This window comes from Protopterus annectens, chromosome 5.part0 (assembly GCF_019279795.1).
Source record: "Protopterus annectens isolate FY-2018-M chromosome 5.part0, PAN1.0, whole genome shotgun sequence".
Lineage (NCBI taxonomy): Eukaryota > Metazoa > Chordata > Ceratodontiformes > Protopteridae > Protopterus > Protopterus annectens.
The window spans coordinates 151110535-151138194 of NC_056735.1; the positions used below are offsets into that span (position 1 = coordinate 151110535).

General features: G+C 39.2%; 1 protein-coding gene across 1 annotated transcript in view; it reads right to left on the bottom strand.

Annotated features, from left to right (window-relative positions):
- TSGA10 (testis specific 10) overlaps positions 1 to 27660 on the bottom strand; it is a 1008750-nt gene that overhangs the window by 402428 nt on the left and 578662 nt on the right. The window contains exon 12 of the mRNA XM_044071816.1: positions 11402 to 11457. Within this exon, the coding sequence (XP_043927751.1) occupies positions 11402 to 11457 (56 nt within the window). The remainder of the gene's footprint in view (positions 1 to 11401; positions 11458 to 27660) is intronic.

Sequence of the window (27660 nt, forward strand, 5' to 3'; positions counted from 1 at the left end):
GGGCTGAACAACACAATACAGAGCCATTCACAGCACCCGCCTATACAGTTCTCCAATAACTTGTGGAATTGTTTCATAAAGAAACTAGTGCTTCTACCATTTAAGTTCAGTTAGCAGTGATCTCGAATTTTCACATTGGAATTGGCATCTGACAAAATTTGTAAAGTATTTTTAAAAGGTACACTTCGGCTAAGACCCCTTTGAAGGTTTCCATACCTCCCTGGGACCTTTCCTTAGTGCTTCAGACTAACTGCTTTTCTCTTTGAACCAGCAGCCAAGTGTGCATTAAAATTTCTTTCCTGAAAAACTGCCTTTCTAGTAGACATAACCTCTGCTAGGAGAGTTTCAGAAGTTCAGGCCTTATCTTCTAAACCCCCTTATATCATTTTTCACAAGGACGAGGTATTCTTAGAGGCCAATGCTTTCTTTCTACCAAAGGTGGTGTCAGCAACCAGCATCTGTCAAGCCATCAACCTGCCAGCATTTTTTCCAAACTACAGTAGTAAAGGAGAATTCCTTCTCCACTCACTAGATGCTCATAGGCAGTTAAGCTACTATCTGCATAGGACTAAAGAATTCAGAAAATCAGACCAGCTATTTGTTTCCTTTGCACACCAAAAAGTAGGCCAACCTGTTAAAAAAGTGACTACAGCCAAATGGATAACAGAATACATTCCTTGGCTTATGCAACCTTGAATGTTCCTCTTCAGAAACCAGTAAAAGCCCATTTCACCAGATCAGAGGTGACATCCATGGTTGTTCAGTTTACAGCCTCCTTAGATGACATTTGTGCAGCTGCTACATGGGGTCAAATCCACACGTTTATCAATAATTGCAGATTGGATTTGGTCTCAAGAGGTAGATCACTATGAGGATGAATGAAAACTGACACTTGGACCCAAGAAGGCTGAAAGCAAGGGGTCAGTCAGAAGAGGAGTGGAAGATGGAGGAAGTCCCAGATCCAAAGGGGTCAGAATTAACAAGGTACCCTTCTGGATCTGCTCGGTAACCAGCTCCTTCACCATTCTCATCACATCTGTTTCAGTGAGCCTTCAGGTCAAACGAGAGTAGACAACACAAGCAGGCCTGGAAAGCCTCTCCAAAAAAGGAGAAGGGGGCCAGGATGGAGCCGGATCTATAGAAGGTGAATAAGTATGCCGAGGCAAGGGTTTTGAATCCAAAACTACCTTCTTTGGCTCCGAAGACGAAGAGGCCTTCTTCAGATCCATGACGTTTGATACAGCTGGAGAGGTCAGATCCGATTTTGACAACTTTTCTGTCGGCTCCGAGGTGTCTGGAATCTCAGCTGGCCTAGGCCTTTTTCCATGCCTGTGAGCAGAAGTCGAGGGCTGATCTCTCGGTAAAGCCACAAAAAGAGAGGAGAGCAGCAGGCTTTTTAATATCAACTTATTTTTCCATTCATTAATATCTCTAGGGTTAAAAGCCCTACATATCTCACAGTCAACATCCAAAGGCTGAGGACAGACAGCACAGATAAAGAGAATGCCTGTCAGAAATGCCCATCTTCTGCCTGCAACTGGTACACTTTTGGAACCCCTTCTTAGACATAAAGTCAAAGTAGAAAAGAATGAAATCCAAGGAAATAATAGAAAAGATGGTAGGGAACAAAAAACGATGGCAAGGAAAGTCTCCCTTTATTTTTTTTTTAAGAAGTCGGCAACAAAGGGAGATGAGAATCAAGGAGAGAGCCTGACAGAAAAAAGAAATTTAGAATATGTCAAAAAATAAGGTAAACCTAAACAATAGTAAAGCTCGAGAGCTGTCAGGGTAAAGGGTAAAACGAGATCTTAGGTGGCAGGGTGGCAGTGCATTGTGGGTAGGAGACAGCTTGAGATTTCGAACATTTCCATGAGCTGTAGTAATGGCTGAGTCAGATGCGACCTCGGATCCAGAACCCATTTGTGAGGATGAATGAAAACTGACAACATCAGATGCTCTGATTTATGGATACTAATAGCAAGATACAAGCAGTTAAAATGTTTTTGGTCCCTTTAGTTTTATACACAGGTCAGGTATATTTTTATCAACCAGAGGAAAAGTAGTGGATAGCAATTAATAAAGAACTGAAGAATTTTATCTGGGAGGGGAAAAAAAGAAGGTAGGATTTGAATGAGCTATGCAATGTTTGACTGACCGTGACTGAATAGATTATAAGTGATGTATCATGTTTGCAACTAAAATTATGTCAATGTGGTTTGTTTTCATTTATATAAATGTATGATTGCCTATGTCATAAGTGATAATTTAATAAGGATGTTTCTAGTTTAATAAAAAACACAGATGCCTAATTATGGTGAGTACATAACTTTAATATCTGATGGTGTCCTTTTCATTTGTCCTCAATGTATAAGACAGATTCCCCAGCTATATAAACCTTGGGTGGGCTTCATGGAAGGATATTCTGGAGAACTGCTGAACCAAATGCAGCTCTGCTTCTAGAAATCAAGTCCAATTTGTAATGAGTAATAAATGTATGAGCATTAGATCATGTGGCTGCTGCACAAATATCATCTATGGAAGCTCTAGAGCAGAAGGCAAATGAGGTGGCCATGGATCTAGTAGAATGGGCCTTACGTTATTTTGTTAGGGAAAGGCCTTGCTGAGAATAAATCCAGGAAATGCAATTAGTTATCCATTTGGCCAATGCAACTTTAGAAATTGGTGAACCCAGCTGACTCATCGAAAAGGAAACAAACAGCTGGTCTGTTTTTCTGAATTCTTTTGTTCTGTGTAAGTAGGAGCATAATTGTCTGCTCACATCCAAAAGATGTAGCATGTATTCTCCTTTGTTTGAAAAATTTGGAAACAAGATTGGTGAGTGAATGGTTTGATTTATATTTGATTCAGAACCCACTTTTCCTAGTGGAGACTCAAAATGGACAGAGTAATTGTCCTTCTATGGGGTAGGGTTATGGGGTTAACATCACTTATAGAAGTAAGAGGCAAGCCCTTATACCACCCCACTATATCACTAACCCTTAGGACTGTGGTAGAATGCTAAGGGAAATAAAAGCACTTAAAGGAAAATCCAACTGATGGCTGCATGGATGACAGCTATAATGCACTCATGTTCTCACCCACAAAAGGTATGAGTGGGTAATAGCATCACCAGTGTCCTAATGAATGATAGGCATGAAGGGGAAGTAGACGAAAAATATAATTACCCCAAAATAACATTTCTGAAGAGAGACAGCCAAACATCCTCCTAACCACTTTTCTTTCCTAGGATCTTATTGCACAGTAAAGTACAAAACTCAAAAAATGTGCTGAACAGTTACTGCTGCCTTTTGTCAAGATAATACCAGAATACCACATTTAGAAAAACAAATAAAAGAAACAGAATGTGTGTGTGTGTGTGTGTGTGTGTGTGTGTGTGTGTGTGTGTGTGTGTGTGTGTGTGTGTGTGTGTGTGTGTGTGCGCGCGTGTGTGTGCGTGTGTGTGTGTGTGTGTTATCTGTACTGTTAAATCACTTTCTACCATTTACCCAATTTTTCAAAATATCTTTTCATTCTCTTCCCCAAGACCTTCGTATTTTCTGCTTATACCATTTCATCCCTTCATCACCTTCTTTAGAGATATGTTACTTGTTGCAAAAACTGTCATATGTTCTGCACAAGCAGAAGATTTTCACTAGATCGCTCACATTTCTTCCCCTTATATGCTCATTCATCTTCATCCTAACAAAGCATCAGTGTAAAACAAATTGTATTTATCAGTCAGACTATGCACTAAACAAATGGAAGGAATAAATAAATACATAATATATAAATAATATTCCAAGGGACTAAATGAGCACCTTTCTGACAGTCCTGAACTTCTACTTATCATACACATCTTACTTCCACTAGTGCACACACCTGAGATTCTTTACTATTAAAATAAATAATAATTTCCAAATATTTACAATATATTCCACGTTTCCAAATGCTTAACAATAAATCAACAGCTGATATGCAAACACTTTCAGGATTTGTTTTCCCCTATCACAAATGTTCTTTGTAAAGACCTCCATCTGCACAGAGGGTAAAGCACTATGATTCGGGCAACCTGAGTTCAGGTAGTGGCTCGGGTACCTAGCAGAGCTGCCTTGAGGGCAGAAATGAGGATGATGCTGAACCTGCTTTCCTTTCATGGGGGAAAACTTGGAAAATGATGAGATGGTAGGGGTAGGCAACTCATTGCTCTGGTGGAGACTGAACAGCAGTTGGGTGGAGTGAACAGGTGAGACTGGAGGAGACTCTACCCTTGTATCCAGGGTGTAATAACTGCCAGTTCTGCATTAAATATGACAGTGCATGGAGTAGATAAAGCCCAAAGTGATTAAGCTACTACCATCTGTTTACGATCATGGCGGTTCCCTGACTAACTCATGTCCCATATCTGCTGTTTCACCAGCTAGATGGAAGCTAGCAACCTTGACCAGCAAGGTATAACTAGCCAACAGGAATAAATAACATGGTCTGAATAAAGACAAGGTTCTTGGGGGTGCAGGAATGCAATAAAAAGATCAACAATCCAATCTGAGTATAACATGGATTTGGAATAAAAAAAGAAAAAAAAAACTATTTCTTTGACTATGCCTCTCAACAGTTGTTGATACTTAATGCACACCATCTCAACATAGTTGATACTTAATGCACACCATCTACCCACCTTTTAACTGTCTTCAAAACTAATAAGTAAATGTATATTAAAATATTTTATTCATTTTTTTATCTTGCACATTTCCATGACTGTTTTACAAATATTTCTATAATCAAATGTATTATATGCCTGCCTTCTCTTAATTTGTGTTGCAAATCCAAGATTGTATCTGACATAGAGCCACCTTGGATTGGTCCACTATATTAATAAACTTAAAAAAAAAAAACAATAAATAGTAACTAATTTATAGAACTATAGCATAAATCCTACAACTGTTCAATTTCAATGTTCTTTTTAGGTGAAGAACCAATATAATTACATTTATCTAGCTAATATCATCCTTTAAAATGCAAAAACATATTATTTACTTCATGAAATATGTTAATTTATATTTTATTAATTCATTAAACTCCTCTATATGCAATGCACTCCTACTGCTTCCCCTTTTCCCTTTTGTCTCACTTCCTTGTCTAGTTAGATTAATCTTAATACTGCTATCCATGACCCCTTAAATACACCCCTCCCTCCCTTTACCCTTCACTTTTTCTGCTCCCTCCCTTTTTTCACCTTTTCTCTAAACACCTGACAATGCCCTGTTGCATAACCCTACAGTCTATGCATTTCTTTACTTTTCACCAGTATTTCCATTTTCCTGTCAGTTATAAAGTAGGCCCATTTTTACCACACTGTGGCAATTAGCAGTGCCCTGTATAGTAGCAAACACTTCATTTGTAAAATTTACCTGTAAAGCTAGTATTTAGGATTTTAACCTGTAACACAAAACGCTTTGCCCAAAGTTAAGGTTAGGGCAGCTAGGCAGCAAGTTGAGCAGCACTAGTACCAGATCATAGCACTAACATCTAGCCGTACCTCTAGACACCATTCAGCACATCCCTGTAAAACCAAGTTCCTAAACCCTAACAGCCCAACACTAATACAGGTCCTGACAACATGGATATGCAATTTTGTAATGTCTCTGTGGCCATATTAGTAGATATGGGCATACTGAGATAACATAGCGATAGTCTCATGTACTCAAACAACTTTTTAAATCCTTAAAGAAACTAATACAGTATGCACGAGATTTAGATACATAACTTTGTTGGAGGCAATACCTCTCAAGTGTCCTGATTTTGACAAAATGTCCAGATTTTTGCCTCATATTTTTGGTCTGTTCCTTGTAAAATTAGTGAGTTTATGGCAAATCACTGGATTGATCTCAGGACTGAAGTCACTAAATAATGATATACATTTGTGTTTCAAACTTCATAGCCTTCATACATTTGTGTTTCAGACTTCATGGCCTTCAAAAAGTGCATGCTAAGACAAATCCAGTTATTCTAGCAACTTTCTAATTTATAAGACCAATATTTAAAATATGTCCCTATTTTTGGGCCTTTGTCCCCCCATTCTGTCTGGGTTTGTCCAGATTTTTTGCATTAAGAGGTTGAGAGGTATATTGGAGGCAAAAAACTTCTTTAGAAACAAGGTTGTCAAGAACACATACGCTACATCCTTCATGCATAATCCCCACCACACACACACTGACCTTCTTATGCTGAGGCACTTAAAAGAAACCTTCCCAAACCTCAAAGACAAACAGCAACATCTATCATCAGCAATCACTAAAACACACACCAAAAGCAAAACCTAACACCACACACAAGTCTGCACCCAGTGATGCCCCAAAGGCAAGCAAACAGTTTACCTAACACTCTTTGTCATAGGAGATTCTATAGTATGACACATAGATGCCCGTCTCACTATGCTGGACAAGGAGAAGATAACAATTAGTTGCCTATCTGAAGATAGGATCCACAATATCATACAAGCACTCAGGTCACTGCACCACAGATACCAATATGGTTCTATCATAGTTCATGTGGGTGTAAATGATTTGAGATGTACCTCACTGGACTATATGAAAAGAGGCAGTTTGGATTTCTGTGAATATTTGTCACAGACAGGTACGTGCCTTGCATTTAAGCAGCATTCTACCATCACCAAGGATGATGACACGGTATGAAGAGAAAATGACTGATTTTAATAATAACTGCCAGTTTCTGGAGTCACTCCAGGAAGATCCAGTATCTATCAGCATGACACGACATGGTTAACAGACCACCCTGCTTTGCTAAGAATGGTTTGAACCTGCACCCCCCCAGGCTTTTGGGTATTGGTTAAAACTTTATTCACTGCATTAGAGCCCTTTTAGGCAATGTTAAAACGACAAAACTAATAGCATCAAATAAACTCAAAGCAACCTTACGGTGTTACTGCTCAATGCTAGGAGCCTAAACAAGAAACTCCACACCCTTCAAGCTCTCCCCAGTTTGGAGATTATAGACATCTGTGCTGTTACTGAGACTTGGTTTAAAGCCACAGAAGGTACTTCAGCAGTGCAAGTCTACAGTGCCGTCCACACATTTAGTCCAGCAGCAGCACAGACAGGGGTTAAAGGTGGAGGTGTCTTGGTTTAATTTAGCAACAAATACAACTCCAACTTGGTTAAACAGAGTGACGCCCTGAAGTTCATCCACGTCTAAATCTGGTTCCTTACCATGTCCTGGTCAGCTAAAGGTTACCCTCTATGACCCACTAGCTTACAACTCTTACGTGGACCTACTAGAGGTGCTCATCATCCAAATACTATATTCATGGAAGACTTTAACTACCCTTAAATCGACTGGGAAATGTACACTGCCTCTAACTGACAGGCAGAGCATTTCCTGGACTTTATCAACATTAGCATCCTGCACCAGACAGTGCAAACTCCAACCACAGGATCAAACATACTGAACCTAGTACTCATCAACATGGGAGAGCATTACACCTTCTCCTGTGTCATGTCCTCATTGAAGAGGTCAGACCACAAAGATGTTTCCTTTGAAATTAAAATCAACCTGGAAAAAACAACTAAACCCATAACACTTACGGACTGTTCTCAAGCAAACTACACCCTATTAAGTGATAGCTTGTCAAAATTCACTGTTTTCCCCAAGTCCTGAGAACACGACTAACTATGCAAAATTATTTACAGAAACTCTGAACAAACATGTACAGTAAATGGCTACATTGAGGCTGCCATACCTAACTGAAGTAATCCCAAATCTGACAACAAATCCAAACTTCACTGGTGGAATCCTTACCGTAATAGGGTATATAACAAAAGAAAAAAAAAAGTCATAGCCAAAATCAGAGAGAGTGACTTTCACAGACATAAGAGCTCTCTGATTTAAATAAACAAGAAACTAAAAGGTCTAATACAGTCCAACAAGGGCAAGTATGAGGTCAGGATAGCCTTCCAGACTAAGGACAATCACAAGGCCTTCTTCAGCTTCAGGAACCTTAAAGGTAACACAAAGCAATGTGCAGAACATGTCATAAATGGCACAACCTTTACTGACCAGGGTGACAAAGAAAATCTACTGGCTGATAAATTTAGCTCTAACTTCACCTTCCCGCTATACCCTGCGAAATCCATTCCAGCAAATCCCTCCATCAACCAACAAGGAGCAGGTCCTGACGGCACCCTCTAAGGCCAAACACACTGCTTCAATGGGCCCTGACAATATACATGATTACATTCTAAATAACCTAAAACATGACCTAGCAGGACCACTTCAGGCACTCCAACTACAGCCTCAAAGCAGGTTATGTGCCAAGCAAATGGTGGGCTGCAACGGTTATCCCACTTCATAAGGGTGGACCATCAACTGACCCCAGGAACTACAGACCCATCAGTCTGACAAGTCTAATATGCAAAGCCATGGAATGAATAATCATAGAAATGATCAAAGAAGGACATTGGCAACCTACAGACACTGGACTCATCCCAGTTTGGCTTTGGTAAGGTAAGGTCTTTTCCTACTCAACCTGGTAGACTTCTTCAAGATGGTCAGCAAGGCTATGGATGAGGGAAAAATAGCACATACTGCCTACCTTGACCTGGTCTAGGCATTCTGGTGTACTGCACTGGTGACTGGTCTCCTGGTGGAGGTGGCCTCACTGATCCTGACTTCTTAGTTCCTATCTGTAAGCGAGTCAGCAATCCAGCAAGTTATATAAGGATTTATGCCTAGTTTTGAGAGTTTGTCAATAATGCCTGAGTGTGCTATTGTATAGCACACTCGGGCATTATTGACAAACTCTCAGAACTGGGAACATATGTAGACAGTAATCTGGTCTACAACCAACACGTGGCTAAGATAGTAAAAAAATCATTTTAAGTCACCCAATTCATAAGTTAGGGTATGGCATCCAGGTCCAAGGAAGTTATAGTACCACTATATTCAGCTCTTATTAGACCACCCAACACTGAGTACAGTGTCCCCTTTAGCACTTGCAACAGTTGGAATGTTCTCAAAGGTTCCTCACCAGGATAATACAGGGTATGAAATCCTGTCCTAAACAGATTGCCTTAAGGCTCTATCTATGTACCCAGTCTCCTACATGTTATTGAGAGGTGATATATGCCTGGCATATAACGCATTCTCATTTCCTGCTCTGATGGATCTCTTGTACATCTGTTTAACAAACAGCACTGGAAACACTAGATCCAAGGACCTGAACTTTATCTGCCTCATAAATAGTGCACCCCGGAGAGACCGATATGTGTCTCCAAGGTTCCTTGCACTGTGGAATAAGCACCCCATCCACATGAAGCACAGTTCATCCTTGAACCTATTCAAACAAAACCTTGATCACTGGATGGGAAATCACAAATTCATCCCTGCTCTGGCCCCCATGTCTCTGAATGCCAGAGGTCAACAGTAATTAAATTTATCCCCAACTAACATACCCCCCCCACACACACACACACACATAACCCTTAGATACCTCCTTTACTAACATACCTCACTATACAGGCATCTAAGGTACTCAGGGACAAAACTGGATAGGGTTGCATGGCTGAACTAAGACCTTGGTGGATATTAGCCTTGTAAAAACCTATGAATCTTTGAAACTATAACTACTTAATTTACATGTTAAATGTCTAATTGTTTTGTTATATTAATACTTCTATCCAATAACTAACTTCTACAGTAATACCTTCAAGCTAAATTTTACATGTGATTCTTTCCTTTAGTCTTCATCTGTCATGTATTTGCTAAAATGAACATCTCTGCTTTGAAACATACTCACTATTCTCCAAAGGAGCCTTGTATCAGACAAGTCAAGTGACGCGGAGGACACGGCCAGCCTGTAATAAGTAAGATCTGCAGTGTTTCAGTCTCCACCAGTTTGTCCTGTTCCTCTGAACATGTGACATGAATAGGCAATGGTGGCATCAAGTAAATGTTATCGTTATCTTCTTCAAGTGCGGGCTCACTCAATGAGCTCTTTGCTGCAGATGCAGTCTGTCTTGTAATGAGTATGCAGGGGGTAAATCCTACCCAAGACACCACAGATGGGGCAACCAACTGATACATCATTTTTAACCAAGCCAAAGCACTGCAACTCCTAGGATATGGTCAGTACATAGCAGTCTGTCATCATAAGGTTGTCACAGTGAAACAGAAGTAGGAGGTCTAACTATTTGTGATAAAACTGCAATCAAATGTACTTGCAAACCTCATGGCAGAAACCAACATCATACATTCTGTGTAAGTATTGCTTTCAGTACAGATGCTAATGTACTTGCTACTAAAACAGAAGGTAAAGCAAATTGTCAGTAACCCAGTAGCCAATAAAGAATTCAAAATATTGGAACACTCTAGGATAATAAAGCCTCCATGGACATAAGTGAGTGGGATAGCAATTTTTTACCCCAATAAAGTCACATATGTATCAGAAGAAAAGCATGCAACATGCTCTACCTTAAGGGCGGACTTGGAAAGATTTTCTTTTTGCAGAGTATAGGGCAGAGTTGCCAAAGATCACCCTTTGTTCAATAAGAAAACTCTTACAGGCCTTCTTTCTTCTGATGGCTATAAAGCCAAAGTATTAATAGAAATCATAAAAAGAATCGTCACAGAATGACTCATAACATTAAAGTTTTTCAGCAAGTGTGAATTTCTTTCCTCTGCAAAAGCAGCAGAAAAGAAAGACTGACAGGTGAAGACACGCATGTCACTAGAAAAGATGAGTCAAGAGGTCACAAAACATTCAGTTGCTGGGTTAATTTCTTTTGCAGATGGCTCACAGGTGAATAATGGGAAAGAACTAAGACAGAGGTGACTCATTTGATAAAAATGTTGGTAAACGCTATCACTGGAGAACGAAAGAGTGGGATGTTTTCTGATGACTGAGAGTGCCCAGAAAGATATTTGGAATACATTATCACTCCTGTGCATTACCTAACAGTAACAATGAATCTATTAAGAGGATAAGCAGAGAAGCATCTCTAACCCAGAATGCTTCCCATTTCCTCTCTAAACCTTAATATGAATCTTAGTAAAATACTTGCAACTTTGGATCTAAATTATAGTTATATATCAAAATCTTCAGTATTATGGTTAGTTGAAAATATGCAGTATCATCCCTGTGGTCACGTGGGTTTCCTCCGGGTGCTCCGGTTTCCTCCCACATCCCCAAGACATGCTGTAGTTGGATTGGACACTCCAAATTGGCCCTAGGCGTGAGTGCGTGCATGTGTGTGCCTTCTGTGGAAGGCTGGGCACCGGGCTGGCAACTCAACACCGTAAAACTCCACTGCCAATCATGAGAGAACAGATGATCGCTGTGGTGACCCCTAACCGGGAAAAGCCGAAAGAAGAAGAAGATCTGACTTACCCAGCTGTGGCTCTTATCTCTGTGATATTAAGTCTCATTTCAGACATCGACTTTTCCTGGAAGAGAAAAAGAATCAGTCATTTCATACTAATTGTACATTTTCTTTCACAGATAACTGATATGATTGCTACCACAATATGCTCATATACATTTAATTTAATTGTATTTATTTGTTAACTGGGTAAGTGAATGTCAGACCTTTTTCAGCCAATGCCCAAGACACATAAGAGTAAATGTGCTATATAAGAACAGTTTAGAGAATCTGGTCATCCAGCATATTTTTCAGAAGGTTGAGAAAACTGGGCCTAGAAAAAACCTTCAAAGACATGAAGAGACCATATAAACGACACACAGACTGCACCTATAAACCATGACAGAACTTTAGAGCTGTCAGGCAGAGATCTTCACTATGGAGCTACACTGCTCTCTTATTTCAACATATTATACCAGAAAGAAAAGGATTTAAAGCAAAATGCAAAATCAACAGTGGTGGATCCAGGAATCTGCAAAAGGGGGGGGGGGTGCAGTCTGGTCAGTTGACTACCACTGGCGGGTTCAGGAATTTGCCGAAGGGAGGGAGCAGCCTGGAAAGTACACCAATGTAGGGTGGAGGTGGGTGGAACACTGAATGTGGAGGGGCTGTGGAAAGATCCTTAAGATGCCCTGAAAGCACATATGACAAGACAGCAATATATATTCTGCTGCACATGACTGTGTTGCGGCTGTGGCAGTGGAGATAAGTGACTCCTGCCCAGCATACAGCAAATTTACAGACAGTACCAGCTATTTCAAGGCATTTCCAGGTGAGACTTGGTTACTCATGGCAGGTCACAGACCTCCCCCATAATGGCATACTTTGCATAAGCATTATGATAGCCTAGCAAAGAGTCCCAGTGAAGGCAATATCACTTCAACAACTACCATGGCAAATGCAAGCAATTTTGTAAATAAATAAGAACTTCTGCAAAGCCAGTGAATAACTAAACAAACATGCACACACGTGCAAGCACACACACACACACACACACACACACACACACACACACACACACACACACACACACACACACACACACACACACATGCACACACACACACACACACACACACACACACACACACACACACACACACACATACACACATAGCAACTTAAGGAACTACATGTTATGAGAGAAAAAATCCCAAAAAGCAAGCAGAGCACCTTAAAGCCTTTTCTCTCTCTCTTCTCAGTCTCCTATAGATTGCTGAGGGGTGAAATATGCCTGACTTACAAGGTATCCGCAAACCCCACACTTATGAAAATCATACATATTCATAAGTCAAATAGTACCACAAACACAAGGTCTAGGGACCTGATTTTTGCCTGTGACTTAAACAGAACATGCTGGAAAGACAGCTGTATCCCCCAAAAGACTGCCCCTCCTATGGAATAGCCTTCCCATCCATGTGAAGCCAAGTTCATCTATTACCAAGTTTAAGCAGAACCTAGACAAGTAGATGGGGAATAGGAAATTTACACCGGGTCTGGCGCCCATATCCCTTATGGACAGAGATAGATTCTAAATGCCTGGCCTTCAATGTCCTATTTGGATGCAGGACATCATTATTCTTTTTGGAAAACTTGGCTGGGCTTAGAAAAGGTCCCCCAAGTCATTAGCCTAGTAACAGTCTATGAATCTATGAATACTTTATCTTAGTTCACTTATATGCTATTATGAAAACAAATGTAATCACTGTAAAATATCACAGAGAAATGTAACACAATATCTACTTTAATGTCATGCAGTATCAAATATAAATCCGAAGCACATACTTTGGGCTAAATCAGTAAAGATTCCATTTAATTTGTGCAAAACATAACGCTTACACTATCATAGGACAAAACTGAATGGTCCAAGGATTGGAATCCCCAAAATGTATTTACAAAAAAAAGGCCAAAAAAAACAGCCAAAGAAAACACTTTTTAAAATGTTTTTTCAGGGGGCAAGCCCTCCTGCACCTCATGATGTGGGAGGGTAAGACCCCTATATCCCAAACTTATATATACCTACACCAGCCTCACGCTAACTCAAAGAAGGGTGAGATCCCCTGCCGGCAGAACTCACAGACAGTGATTTCCTATAGAGGAACTCTGACTGTCGGTGGGTCGAACCTCAAGCAACTGAGGCTCAAGACTTCAGTTTTCACCCACCTGTAGCTTACTCAATAACACAAAAAGCTTTCATCAACAAAACACAAACATGTCTTCTAACAGTTCGGGGCCAATCATTTTTATAAACAAACAGCCCCATACCCATTGTCTACCTGAAGTACCTGGTATGACTCTTCCAGTATAAAAAATAATTGCATTAATGTAAATTTTGTTTCGCAGAACAAGTAATCACTCCTTGTCTTCCAATGTGTTTCACTCAAATACATCTCAGTCCTTCAAAGTTAGAATTACAACATCAAACAGCAGGAGCCAGTCATTCAATCCATGGAAAGCCATTGCCTACCCACAGTGTCTGGTTACATTAAATTATTTTTCACAAAAAGTAGTGAGAGCTTGTACTCCTGCTTGCTTTATCCAAATACACTTTACTCCTTCAAAGCTGGAATTAAAACAACAAAACACAAGGGACAATCAATTCATCCACAAAACAACATCATGCCTGTAATCTACCTAAAATATCTACTTTGCCCTGACAGGATTAAAAATAATAATAGTTTCATTAATGTATTTTTGTTGCAAAGAAAAAAGTAGTCACAGCTTGTCTTCTAGCTTGCTTCACCCAAATGCACATTAGTTTTGCAAATCCAGAATTACAAAAAATAAACATTGGGTCAGTCATTTCATCGACATACAGCCTCAATGCCCACTGCCTATCTACAATATCTGGTCTGGCCATTCTAGGATAAAAAATAATAACTGGTACTGTTTTGCAAAACAAAAATGTAGTAATGCAATCTCAGCTTGGATTCAAGCTTGTTTACTCAAATACACATTAGTCCTGCAAAGTTAGAATTACAACAGCAAAGAGTGGGTCAGCCATTTCATCCACAGACAGCCCCCATACTCACTATCTACCCCAATGTTTAGTTTCAACCTGCGAGGTTAAAAAAAAAAAAAAGAATGGCTTTGTTACTGTATTTCATTCATATAAACAATAGTCACCATTTGTATTCCATCATACTTCACACAAGTACACCTTAGTCTAGCAATGCTAGAATTATACAACAAAACAGCTGGGACAATAATTTCAATCATAAACAGCCCTCATAACCATGACATAAAAAAAATGCATTAAGGTATGTTATTTTACAGACCAGTAATAACAGCCTGTATTCCTGCTTGCCTCACCCAAATGCATATTAATCTTGCAAATCCAGAATTACAACAGCAAATAGCTAGGGACAATCATTTCACCAATAGGCAGTCCCCATATCCATTGCCTACCCGCACTATCTGGTTTGGCCCCACTGGATAAAAAAGAAAAAACAACAACAAAAAAAACTTTGTTTTTGTTTCACAGAAACAGTAATCACAGCTTGTACTCTAACTTGCTTCACCCAAATATACATTAGTCCTCCAAAGTAAGAATTAGAACAACAAACAGCAGAGCTGGTCATTTCATCAAAAGCAAGCACCTAAACCCATTGTCAACCCACAGTATCTGGTTTGATCCTGTAGGATAAACACAAATATGGTTGCATTAATGTATTTTTGCCTCATAATCTGTATTCCATCTTGCTTTACCCAAATGCATAATAATTACAAGAACAAGCAACTGGGCCAGTTTTTCATCTACAGACAGCCCCCATATCCATTACTATCCACAGTATCTGGATTTACCCTGCCAGGTTAAAACAACAAATAAATAATGGTAACACTAATGTATTTTTCACATAAACTGTAATCACAACTTGAATTCCATCTTACTTCATCCAAGTACTCATTAGTTTAGTAAAGGCAGAATTACAAGAGCAAATAAAATCCAAAATTTCATCCACAAAGATTCCTGATACCTGCTGCCTACCTAAAGCATCTATCAGGATAAAAATAAATAAAAACAATTATGGTTACACTGGTGTAGCTTTGCTGCACAAAATCAGCAGTTACAGCTTGTATTCCAACTTGCTTTGTCCAACTGCACTTTAGTCTTGCAATGCCAACATTATAATATTAGACAGCAAACTATGACCAGTCATTTAATCTACAAATAGCCATAGACCCTTTCTTACCCAGAGTATCTGGTTTGACCCTGCCGGAATAAAAAAAAAATACTTACCTGCTACTATCTAGAGAAACTCTAGAAGCAAGTTGTAGTGGTAGCACAAAAATTAGCTCCTATTTAGGCTGGAAGATTGAACAACAGGTTGCACTGTACATTTAATAGGGAGGGAGTATTTCCAGGACAAACAGTTATGGAAAAAGTAAATAAATGTATTGAATTCATTTGGCAATAAGCCCGACCAAACTTGGAAATAACCACGAGAACAGCGCTACTGCATTTGTAAGTACAGCAGCTGAAAAACTTAAGAAAAGTGGGACTTCAAGGTTCAGTAACATATTTTAACATAACATAACAGTTAAACAACCTTATTGTATAAATCATAAGTTCATCCGTCTCATTTGAAGTTATTATTCTACTTGACCCCTATCTACCAGCAACAAAACTAAAAAACTTCTCCAGAGTAGATTATAACTTCTTACAGGATGGTATAAATAGCTTCACTGTACCTCCCCCTCAGATGGAACTGGCAACTATGCCGAGTTCTACACCAGTGCTTTATACAAATGACTGTACAACTGGATTGATTCAGCCATACCTGATAGGACCAAAGCAACCTCCTCAAGGAAGAACAATCCAGCCTGGTGGACTTAACAGGCTTTACAATAATAAGAAGAAATTGCTGTCTATAATTAAGAGGGACTGAGCCCTAAGCTAGAAACACTCCCACCTCAGCTTAAACAAGCAAATAAGACTTCTTGTGAAGCTCTCCAAAGCAAACTATGAATCCAAATTAGCTTCCTCAACTAAGGACAACTATAAGTTCTTTAGTTACATCCGCAACCTAAATGGAAAGGCCCAGGTTTGTGCCAAACTGGTAGTTAATGATACCACATATACTGAGCCTGTGGACATAGCTAACCTGTTGGCCAACAGGTTCTGTGAAGACTTCACTCCCCTGTCCCCCCCACACATACTCCATGACATCCCTACAACCTGTCCTCTACCCGGTATCTCTAAAGAGCACATCGTTAATGCTCTCTCTAAGGCCAAAAACACAGCATCTATGGGACCTGATAACATCCCAGGCTGTGTCCTACATGGGCTCCAACAAGAATTAGCAACACCATTGGGTAATCTTTTCAATCATAGTCTAAGCACCAACTTCGTCCCAGCTGAATAGAAAATGGCCACCATTATTCCCTTGCACAAAGGTGGTGCTTTCCCTGACCCCAGAAACTATAGACCTATTAGCCTGACTAGCCTTATCTGTAAGGCCATGGAGTGAATCATCATGGACCTTATTAACAAAGATAGAGGTAATCTCCAAGTACTTGATCCTACTCAGTTTGGATGTGTCAAAGGGAGAACATGCCTGTTAAACCTCGTGGACTTCTTCCAAACAATCACCAAGGCCCTGGACAAGGGGAAATTTGTGCATACAGCCCACTTAGACTTAGCCAAGGCTTTTGACACTATCCCCCACTCAGGCAACATTGACAAACTCACCCAGCTAGATGTCAACCCTTATATTGTTAGATGGGTCACTAACTGACTCACTGATAGAATGTACATAATCAAAATAAGGGAATCCACCTCCAACAACAGACCTATAACCAGTGATGCTCCACAGGGATCACTCCTGGTACCTGTGCTTTTTGGAATCTATTTCTCAGAAGCACAAGCAAAAACTAAAGGTCTGTGGTTGACAAAGTTTGCTAAAGACTGCAAACTGGGAGCGGTTGTAGAATCACCAAATGATACCAACATCCTACAAGAGGGTCTTACACAAACAAATGATTGGTGCCAAAGTCACGGCCATAAACTCAATGCAAAAAATGTATTATCATCACTTGCAGTAATAGCAACATTCCTGTTAATTACCACATCAATACCAACACCCTAAGTATGCACTCAGTAGTGAGAGACCTTACCTTTGATCACCATGTCTCCACAGTGGTAAGAAGGGCATTCTATACTGCTCATCACATAAGTAAGGGCATTTCCTCCAGAAAAAAAGAAGTTATAATCTTCCTGTACTCTTCCCTCATCAAGCCAATAATTGAGTACAACACCTCTTTTGGTATGTACCTTTCCAAGCATCTGCAGCAATTGGAGATACTACAAAGGTTTCTCACACGGAAAAATTCAAGGTCATCAGCATCTGTCCTATGTGGATCATCTGAAATCACTGTCACTTTATTCTGTTTCATACAGACTACTCAGAGATGATCTCTGCCTTGCATACAAGGCAATCTCTGACCCTGCTTTATTGGAAAGGCTGCATGTGTAACAGGTAGAAGCATGCAAAATCTGAAGGTAATGCTACTCAGTGCTAGAAGTCTAAACCTCAAAATGCACTCTCTCGAGGCACTCCTAAAATTAGAGAACATCGATATCTGTGCAGTAACTAGAACCTGGTTCAAGGCTCCAGAGAGCACCCTTGCAATACCAGACTACAACTCTTACCACACTTTTTGGCCACCAAACCAGGACAGAAACACTAAAGGTGGAGGAGTGTCCATATTCACCAAAGTTTTTCACACCAGGCTAGTTGCCCAAAACAATGCATCTGAAATTCTCCAGGTGCAACTAACACTAGGTAAGACTGCAATCCAAATTGTATCTTGCTACAGATCCCACACCATGCCCCAAGATTCTCACTACACCTTTCTAAACATACTGGAAAATATTAACATACAACCAAACACCTTAATACTGGGTGATTTCAACTACCCTGCCATTAACTGGGAAAATTACTCGTGTACCAACACATTTGCCCAACGGTTCTTGGAATTCATAAATTCCAACGCCCTGGATCAACTAATCCTTAGTTCCACCAGGGGCTCCAGTATCCTAGACCTGGTCATTACCAACATGGGAAATCGATGCTCCACACCTATGGTCACTCCCTCGTTAGTCAGGTCTGACCATAAGATAATCACCCTTGACATCCACATCCCACCCACACCCCTCAGTAAGGAAACCTCTGCAAAAAACTTCTCCAAAGCCAACTTCATGCTACTCAAGTCAGAAGTGACAAACTTCATGACACCCATGCAGATGGGAACTGAAAGTTCGACTGCTGAATCCTACACTAAGGCACTGTACGAGCACATCCACTTGTGCATGAATCATGCCATCCACAATAGAACCAAGACACTCTCCTTCAAAAAAAGGTAGCCAATCTGGTGGTCCCTTGCCATAAACAAACTTTACAACAAAAGGAAGAAACTGTTGCAGAAAAGAGGAAAATCCCAGGATGCAAAAAACTCCCTTACCAGCCTCAGTAAGAAGCTGAGATCCCTCATAAAATCCTTCAAAGCTAGTCACGAAGATAAAATTGCCAAAGATTCCAAAGACAACCACAAGGCATTCTATAGCTATGTCAAGAATCTAAATGGCAATGCTCAGATCTGCTCTGAGCTACAACAGAATGGCATTAAATATACTGATCCCAGGGATATTGCAAATATCCTGGCAGATGGATTCAGTGTAAACTTCACCACTCCCCTCACTCCCTAAAGGGCCCATCTCAATACCGAAAGATTGCCACATTCCGGTAATAACGGCCACACAGGTAAAAAATGCACTCTCCAAAGCTAGGAATACAATATCCATGGGACGAGATGACACCCCAGGCTGTGTACTACATGAACTACAAAATGAACTGGCACCTCACCTAAGTGTCATGTTTAATCATAGCCTCACCTCAGGCTTCATGTCCGCTGAGTGGCACACAGCTACACTTATCCCAGTCCACAAGGGGGGGATCCACCTTGGATCCTGGGAACTACCGCCCCATCAGTCTAACGAGCCTGATCTGCAAGGCCATGCAACGTATTATCATGGAACTTATAAACAAAAACATTGGCAACCTTCAAACACTGGACCCCACACAGTTTAGGTTCGTGAAGGGCCGATCTTGTCTCCTAAACCTGACTGACTTCTTTGAATCAGTCTTCAGAGCCATGGACCTATCTGGACCTCGCTGAGACCTTCAACACCATCCCCCACTCTGGAATCATAGATAAACTTACTAAGCTGGGCATTAATCCCTATGTCACTCGATGGATTGCCAACTGGCTTACTGACAGAACACACACTGTAAAAGTAGCGGACTCCAAATCCAGCTCCAGACAAGTGACAATTGGAGTACCTCAGGGTTCAGTCCTGGGACTGCTCTTGTTTGGCATCTACTTCTCTGAAGTACAGGCCAACACTAAGGGACTCTGGCTTACAAAGTTCGCAGATGACTGCAAACTGGGAGATATTATTGAATCCCCAAATGATGTGGATATTCTACAAAAGGGCCTTAAAGAAACAGACGCTTGGTGCCAGAGCCATGGGCTCAAGCTCAGTGCTAAGAAATGTACAGTTATCCCCTTTGAGAAAAAAACATGTACCCGTGAATTACCACATAGGTGGCAGTACACTAAACACTGAAAGTGTGACAAGAGACTTAGGGACACAGGTGGACGGCGGTCTCACCTTCGATAACCACATCGTTACAACAGTCAGGAAATCCTTCAATGTGGCACACTTAATCACTAAGGGCATTTCATCCAGAAAAAAGGAGGTCATTGTCCCACTGTACTCATCCTTCATTAGACCCATTATAGAATACAACTCCCCGTTTGGTATGTACTTCTCAAGACATCTGCAACAACTGAAAAGGCCTCAGAAATATCTCACTAAAAGAATCACAGGACTAAAGAAGATGCCCTATGCTGACCGTCTAAAAAATTCCACCTATACTCTGTCACATATCTACTCAGAGACGATCTCTGCTTAACATACAAGGCCATGTCAGACCAAGAGCTGTTGGACATACTACACTTAAAGAAATCCCAATCCCTCAGAGCCACACACTCCAGGGATCTAAACCTTGTCATCACAATGAATAAAACATGCTGGAGGGATAGGTTCCTGACCCACAGACTCCCCAGACTCTGGAACAGACTGCCCATACATGTCAAGCAGAGCGCCTCTTTGGCCCTCTTCAAAAATAACCTTGATGATTGGATGGGAGATATGAAATTCACCTCAGGGATCACGTTAGTCACCCTGCTAGACAGGGGTCCAGGGAAGTAAATACTGTGGGAAGAAATAGCCAAGGAATTGTTATGGTTAAGCTTGTATAGGCCCTAGGGCCGATAGCCTAGTACCAACCTATGAACCTATATCCGCAAGTCAAATGGTACACTGGTTACTAAAACCTTAACGTGGCATATGACATTAATAGAACCTGCTGGAGGGACAGATTTGTCTCCCAGAGATTATCACACCTTTGGAACAGACTCCCATTTCATGTCAAACAGAGCACTTATTGACCCTCTTCAGACGCAATCTGGACGACTGGATGGGTAAGCGTAAATTCACCCCAAGGGTTCCACCTGTGTCCCTCTTGGATAAGGGACATAGGTGTTGATCGTGGAAATAAGGGTAGAACATGGCTAGACGTCTAAAGCCCTAGGGTCATTAGACTAGTAACTTCCTGTAATCCCATGATCCTAGTCTATCTGTCTTTGTGGGGCATTTTAAGCTTTTCCAGTTTTCTCTCAAAGGTGAGACTCAAATCCTGTACCTTGTGTTTGTGAGGTAAATAGCTTAACCATTATGCCAACTCCCAACCCCAAGTTAATTAAAGCCAATAACCTCTTTGTTAACAGAGTTAAAACATGATGTGCAGAACACTGATCTGTTAAGAGACATATTACTGCTGTTAAAATTATTTTCACAACCTGTGAGTTACATTTACTGCATTCTGTACTAACTATAATGACTTTCCTTAGGACTTCCTAGTTTTTTTGATTACATCACTACAACCACTAATTTTTTAAAGTTTACTTTTGAGGCTAATGAATTTAGTATTTCTTTTATAGACATTCTTCTATCTAAAGACAACAATAGAGGTAAATTTTATGCTCAGATTTACAGTAAACCCATGTTCTCTAACATCTATTTGCATTATTCAAGTTTACATCTCCCCCACCAAAAATGTGCTGTGGTCAAGGGTCAGTTTGTAAGAGCAGCATGAATGGTGTCGAGGTTTGACAATTTTATAAAAGAATGTGAGAAAATAAAGGCCATGTTCCTGGCTAGAGGTTACCCCCCATGCTTTTGTTAACCAGCTCATGTATAAAGCAATAAACAAAAGAGAACATTTTTTTTTTCAAGCCAATTTAAGGCATCATGAAACATCAGTAGGTGTTGTACAAATAGGTGAACTTATGGTTAACAGCACTACCCATTCTGGTGAGTCTACCCCCCCCCATACCACATCTATACATCACCCTGTACAAAGTAAAGATTTTACTAGCTCCTTTATCACAAACTATAACATTGATAGTATGACCATTAGGAGCATAATTCAGAAAACTGGGCTATTTTAAGGGAAAACAGGCATGATATTGAAGGTGGGACACACACCACACATTACATTTAGAAGGGGTTGTAACCTTAAAAATATAATTGAACACCCTAGTAAAACATCAATATCCACCAGTCATTAAACCCATCATATGTCCAAGTGTGACTTTTGCTCCATTTGCCCCTACATTATGGTGGGAGAACAAGTAATTATAAAGAATTTTACATTTAACATAAAAGGGGCATTTCACTGCTTAACTATCAGGGTAGTATATGTGGCACGTTATTAACACTGTTTGTTTTTTTACATAAGGAAATCCGAATGCAATTTTAAAGAGAGAGTTGGTGAGCATTTAAATGACATCAAAAAAAGAAAAATGGGGGGGGGGCGGAACCTAGACAGCCAACTGAAAGCAATGAATTTTGAGAGCTCCAAAAACTAGTATAATAATATAGAAAAAATGTATTATTTTCATGTTTAAAACGCCAGAAATCTATAGATAAACTACTAAACTACGTAACTATCAATTCTGGTGGAGATATACAAAATTTTCCTGTCAAGTAACTTGGGGATATATTGAGTCACTGAATATGAACAACTCAAAGAATTCTCATCCAGCTGCTGCTGTGAAAAAAGAACTGCAGTTGATGACATCTACCTTACAGGAACTATCTTTGAAGATGGATGGCTTTAAAAATGACTTAGAAAACCTCAAATTAAATTCTGAAAAACACACTGATACTCTTAAGGAACTATTACAGCAACACCATACAAAAATATCAAATATAGAGACTTCTCTAAACGACATTGAAGGGAGACTCAAAAGAGGAAGAATTCCAAAAAGAATTTCTGGTTAAACAGAATACATGGCTGCTTAACAAAATATATGACTTAGAAAAAAAGGAAAGGAGAAACAACATAAGGATCTTTGGTATGCCTGAAAACACTGAAGGAGACAACATTATTTCATTATTAACAACCTGGATTCCTGAATTTTTCACTTGAAAGAGGGACTTTTATTTGGAATTGAAAGGGCACATAGAGCACTGAGGAAACCTACTCCTAGCTCAACAAATACTCCACTTAGATCCATAGTTATAAAATTTCTTTCATTTCTGGACAAGGAACTAATATTAAAATCAACCTTAAAATACAATCAAAGCCTGACAAGGTTTGACAATGATTATTCTTCTTCCAGAATACTAGAACGAAGGAAAAAAAAGTCTGGCCAATAATAAAACTGTTGAAACAAAACAACATTAAAGCACAGCTGGCCTTTCCAGCGAAGATAAAACTACTTTTTGACAATGAGATGAGAACCTTTAATGACTTAGAAGAAGCTACTATATTCATCAAAACCAACAACATAGTGTCTATCAGAAGAAATGGAATGGATGGCCTACTCTTAAAAGAATAAAAGAAACAAATCCTTGGACTGATGCTAGAAAGAAGAAACAAAAAACTGATTCAAAGATAGCTGTCCCAAAAAATAACTCCTGCAACTACATCTCTCAAAGTATCAACTGATATGGTACATCAATTGTCATCTGCTTTTATTTAAAAAAGGAGGGTTTCTTAAACAACTGAGAAACAGCAATGATTTATTCAGAATGTTCAAAGAGTCCAATAATTCTTCACAAAGAAAAGAAGGTCAAGATAGGTTACTATTTGCATTATATATAGACCAAACAAAGCAACATATAATACAAACATAGAAGTTTCTATTCCCCTACTTGAACTCAATGAATACGTATCTTGTTCATTTTTCATTGTTTTTACTTATAATAATTTAAGTAATTAATTAATTAACTAATTCAATAAGTTACCATTCATCAGAGTTCAGACTCAAATGTAACAAATTAACATCATATAGAATAGCAGTAACAGTAGAGTGTTTTGAAGAAAAAAATGCTGTCGTGGAGACTAATGCCTTCTTCAGTTGAAGTATGATTTAGAAATGTCATGTATATCCTGGTTAAATAATAGTAGCAAGCTCTTAGTACAAGTGTCATCATTATTCTGTCTAAATATAGTTAATATCAATTATGGCAGGTATCACAGCTATGAGTGCTGTTTGATCAATCCTGATATGGTGTGCGTGGATGCAGTTGTGTCTGGCAGCTAGCATAAATGTCATTATTATTCTGTCTAAACATAGTTAATATTAATTATGGCAGGTATCATAGCTTCGAGTGCTATTTAATCAATCCTGATATGGTGTGTGTGGATGCAGCCATGTCTGGCAGCTAGTACAAATGTCATTATTATTCTGTCTAAACATAGTTAATATCAATTATGGCAGGTATCATAGCTTCGAGTGCTGTTTGATTAAGCCTGACATGGTGTGTGTATGTATGCAGCTGTGTCTGGCAACTGTTGTATGTTCCCGTTTTTGTCTCCGGGAAGCTGTGGGTTGTGGCTTGGGATTGATGTTTACTTATGCTTGTGTATTATTTTATTTTATTTTATTTATTTTCCATTTGTTTACCGGGTTAGTACGCCTGGACACAAGGTGACCATTTTCAGCGGAGGCCCAGGGAGAAAAGCTCCAGATACATAGTAAAAAATGATATAAACATAGCTATTTTCTACAAAGAGCATAGACTATATAAAAGGAGTAAAATCAGAGTTTTACCAAAGATGTAGCATACAGTAGTTAGAATATTGAGAAACAAGCAAGATATTATACAACAAATATACAATTGCTTGAACATAAATTCAAAAAGAAGTTTCCATAGACAAACAGAGTCAAAAACTAGAAATCAAAACTATAAAGGTAGCCTAAACACCTGGTTCACAGTACTCTGCATTAAGTGAAACTACAGAGTATACCTGTGATCTAGGGATGATGAAAGTGAGGAAAAGGGGAAATTAGCCTGGTTCTGTACAGGAACATATCCAAGTTTTGAATAGGAGATCTTTTAGTAGGAATTTGAAAGTATGTTTACTATTTAGACATCTAATGTCAGGGGGTAGAGAGTTGCAGGCCTTAGCAACAGCATAGGAATAAAGAGATTGGCTTGAGCTATGTAAGAATTTGGTAACAGTCAGTAAGGCAGTATTGGAAGATCTTGGTTGACGCGCAGTATTATGGAAGGTGAGCAGATCAGAGAGGGCAGGTATTTTATTTGGTTGGTATAGCAGTTGATAGGATAAGAGAAGTTGATTGTATTTTAGTAGGTTAGGGAGTTCTAACCATCCTAGTTGTCTTAGGGAGAGGCAATGGTGAGAGAGAAACTTAGCACTGGTTGCAAATTTTGAGATTTTACTGTAGCAGGTAGATAGTTTTTCAAGGTAAGATTTTTTTAGGTTAGTTAGAACTGGAGAAGCATATAGTAAGGTGGAGAGTAGATGGGTACAAGAGATAGTGATTTGGGATTCCTGTATGAGGAAGCTCTTGAAGCGGTAGAGTGAACCTATTTTTTTTATGAACTTCGGCAATTGTTAGTGTTATATGTTTATCGAATTTTAGGAAGAGACATTTGGTGTTTTAGCCTGGATCCAGGGGAATGGGGTTGACAAAACTGTGATTTGGGATATTTTGGCAGAGAATAGTTTATTTATACATTTCCTTCCTGAGTGTGAGGTGTGAAAGCTGGAAGAATGTGTTATCTTTTGTTCTGGCGGCTTGTTCGGAGGTTTTTTTTTTTTTTTTTTTTTGATCTGTTTGCTCTTCATTCTTTTCCTGGCTGCTGCCTCGCTGAAAGGCAGGGAATTTTGGCTTGAAGTTGCAGTGAAGTGAAGCTTTGTTTCAGGTGCATCACGAGCCTCTGGTATGCAGTACACAGACACACTAAAAGAAACAGACACTCCCAGGTTGCTATGGTAACGGAGACAGAGTGACGATAATGCTTAACAGCTCTGAGGAGCCTCTGAGATGATTCTCGGCAATGAACTTTTTCGTTTTTAAAAAATATATATATATATAATAAAATGGCTATTTTAAATCACATGTACACATATTGATGGTCTCCCAACACTTCGTTTAGCTCATAAAGTTGATTCTTGATAAAAAAATAAAAAAGATAAGCGCAATTTTATATTTAAAATGTATTTTAGTCCAAACACATTAAGGACTTACATAAGAGTGGAAGTCTGAGTCATTGTGAAAGATTAAGAGCACTTGGTCTTTTGCAGTACCCTTTGCAGTGGTCTGGGAGGTGAACTTGCTTGGACGTGTTGGGCATATGGAGATAGCTGATTCTAGGGGTGTTTGGGGTTGCCAGAAAGTGCTAGAGAGTCATCAAATTTCCTTTGTGGAAATATCTGTGGGAATGGAAGGTGTGTTGAGTGGTTCACTGGCAGAGTGGCCACTGCATGGAACAGGCTGGTAAAATGGAACAGGACAAATATTGGTTTGGATATTTTAAGAACAGCTTGGAAACACACAACATGAAGTAGTGAATGGTATTCTGGCAAAACTGGATGGGCACTGTTGTCCATGATTGAAGTACTGATGGAAATATACTTATAACAAATAAGAAACTAGAAGGGACTATATAAACATGCTTGGAAGGAGCTAATAATAAGAATAAGCATCACAGCTTGTGGTCTCTCAAATAACTAAGCAACAGCCAAAAAAAAAAAAAACATACACACAATAGTTATGGTAATGTATGATTTTAGTAAATCTAGACATAAAATATATAATCGTCATATAAGATGAAGTAGTCTGCTGAATTTAGATATTAAAGACAGGATTTAACAATATGGGCTTGTGCATAATAACACCACTGTCTTAACTTGTCATAAATGACATACACTACACTGAACATCAAGGGGAAACATGATGATTTTCTTATATAAGTAAATATGCATAACAAGTCATAGAATTCCTTTAACTTGAATTGTACTTTTTGTCACCCATCGTGATCATATATAATACTTAAGCGGTTACCAAGGTAACTAATGTTTATACATGACATCAAACTGACAAAGTTGTTCAAGAGAAACAATAGAAGCCTGAACTTGAAATGTCACAGAATGTAACAATCATATTCTGAACAAATAGTATTAAATTGACAATACACACTCAGTTTAATAACATGGGCTTGTGTATAACACTACTGTTTTAACTTGTCATAAATGACATACACTATATTGAACATCAAGGGGAAGCATGATGATTTTCTCATATAAGTAAAAGTGCATAACAAGTCATATAATTGCTTTAACTTGAATTGTGGTTTTGAAACCCATCTTGACCATACATAATACTTAAGCTGTTACCAAGGTAACTAATGTTTATACATGACATCAAACTGACAAAGTTGTTCAAGAGAAACAACAGAAGCTTGAACTTGAAATGTCACAGAATGTAACAATCATATTCTGAACAAATAGCATTAATTTGACAATACACACTTAGTTTAATAACATGGGCTTGTGTATAACACTACTGTTTTAACTTGTCATAAATGACATACACTTTATTGAACATCAAGGGGAAGCTTGATGATTTTCTCATATAAGTAAATGTGGATAACAGTTCATATAATTACTTTAACTTGAATTGTGGTTTTGTAACCCATCTTAACCATACATAATACTTAAGCTGTTACTAAGGTAACTAATGTTTTATACATGACATCAAACTGACAAAGTTGTTCAAGGGAAACAATAGAAGCCTGAACTAGGAATGTCACAGAATGCAACAATCACATTCTGAACAA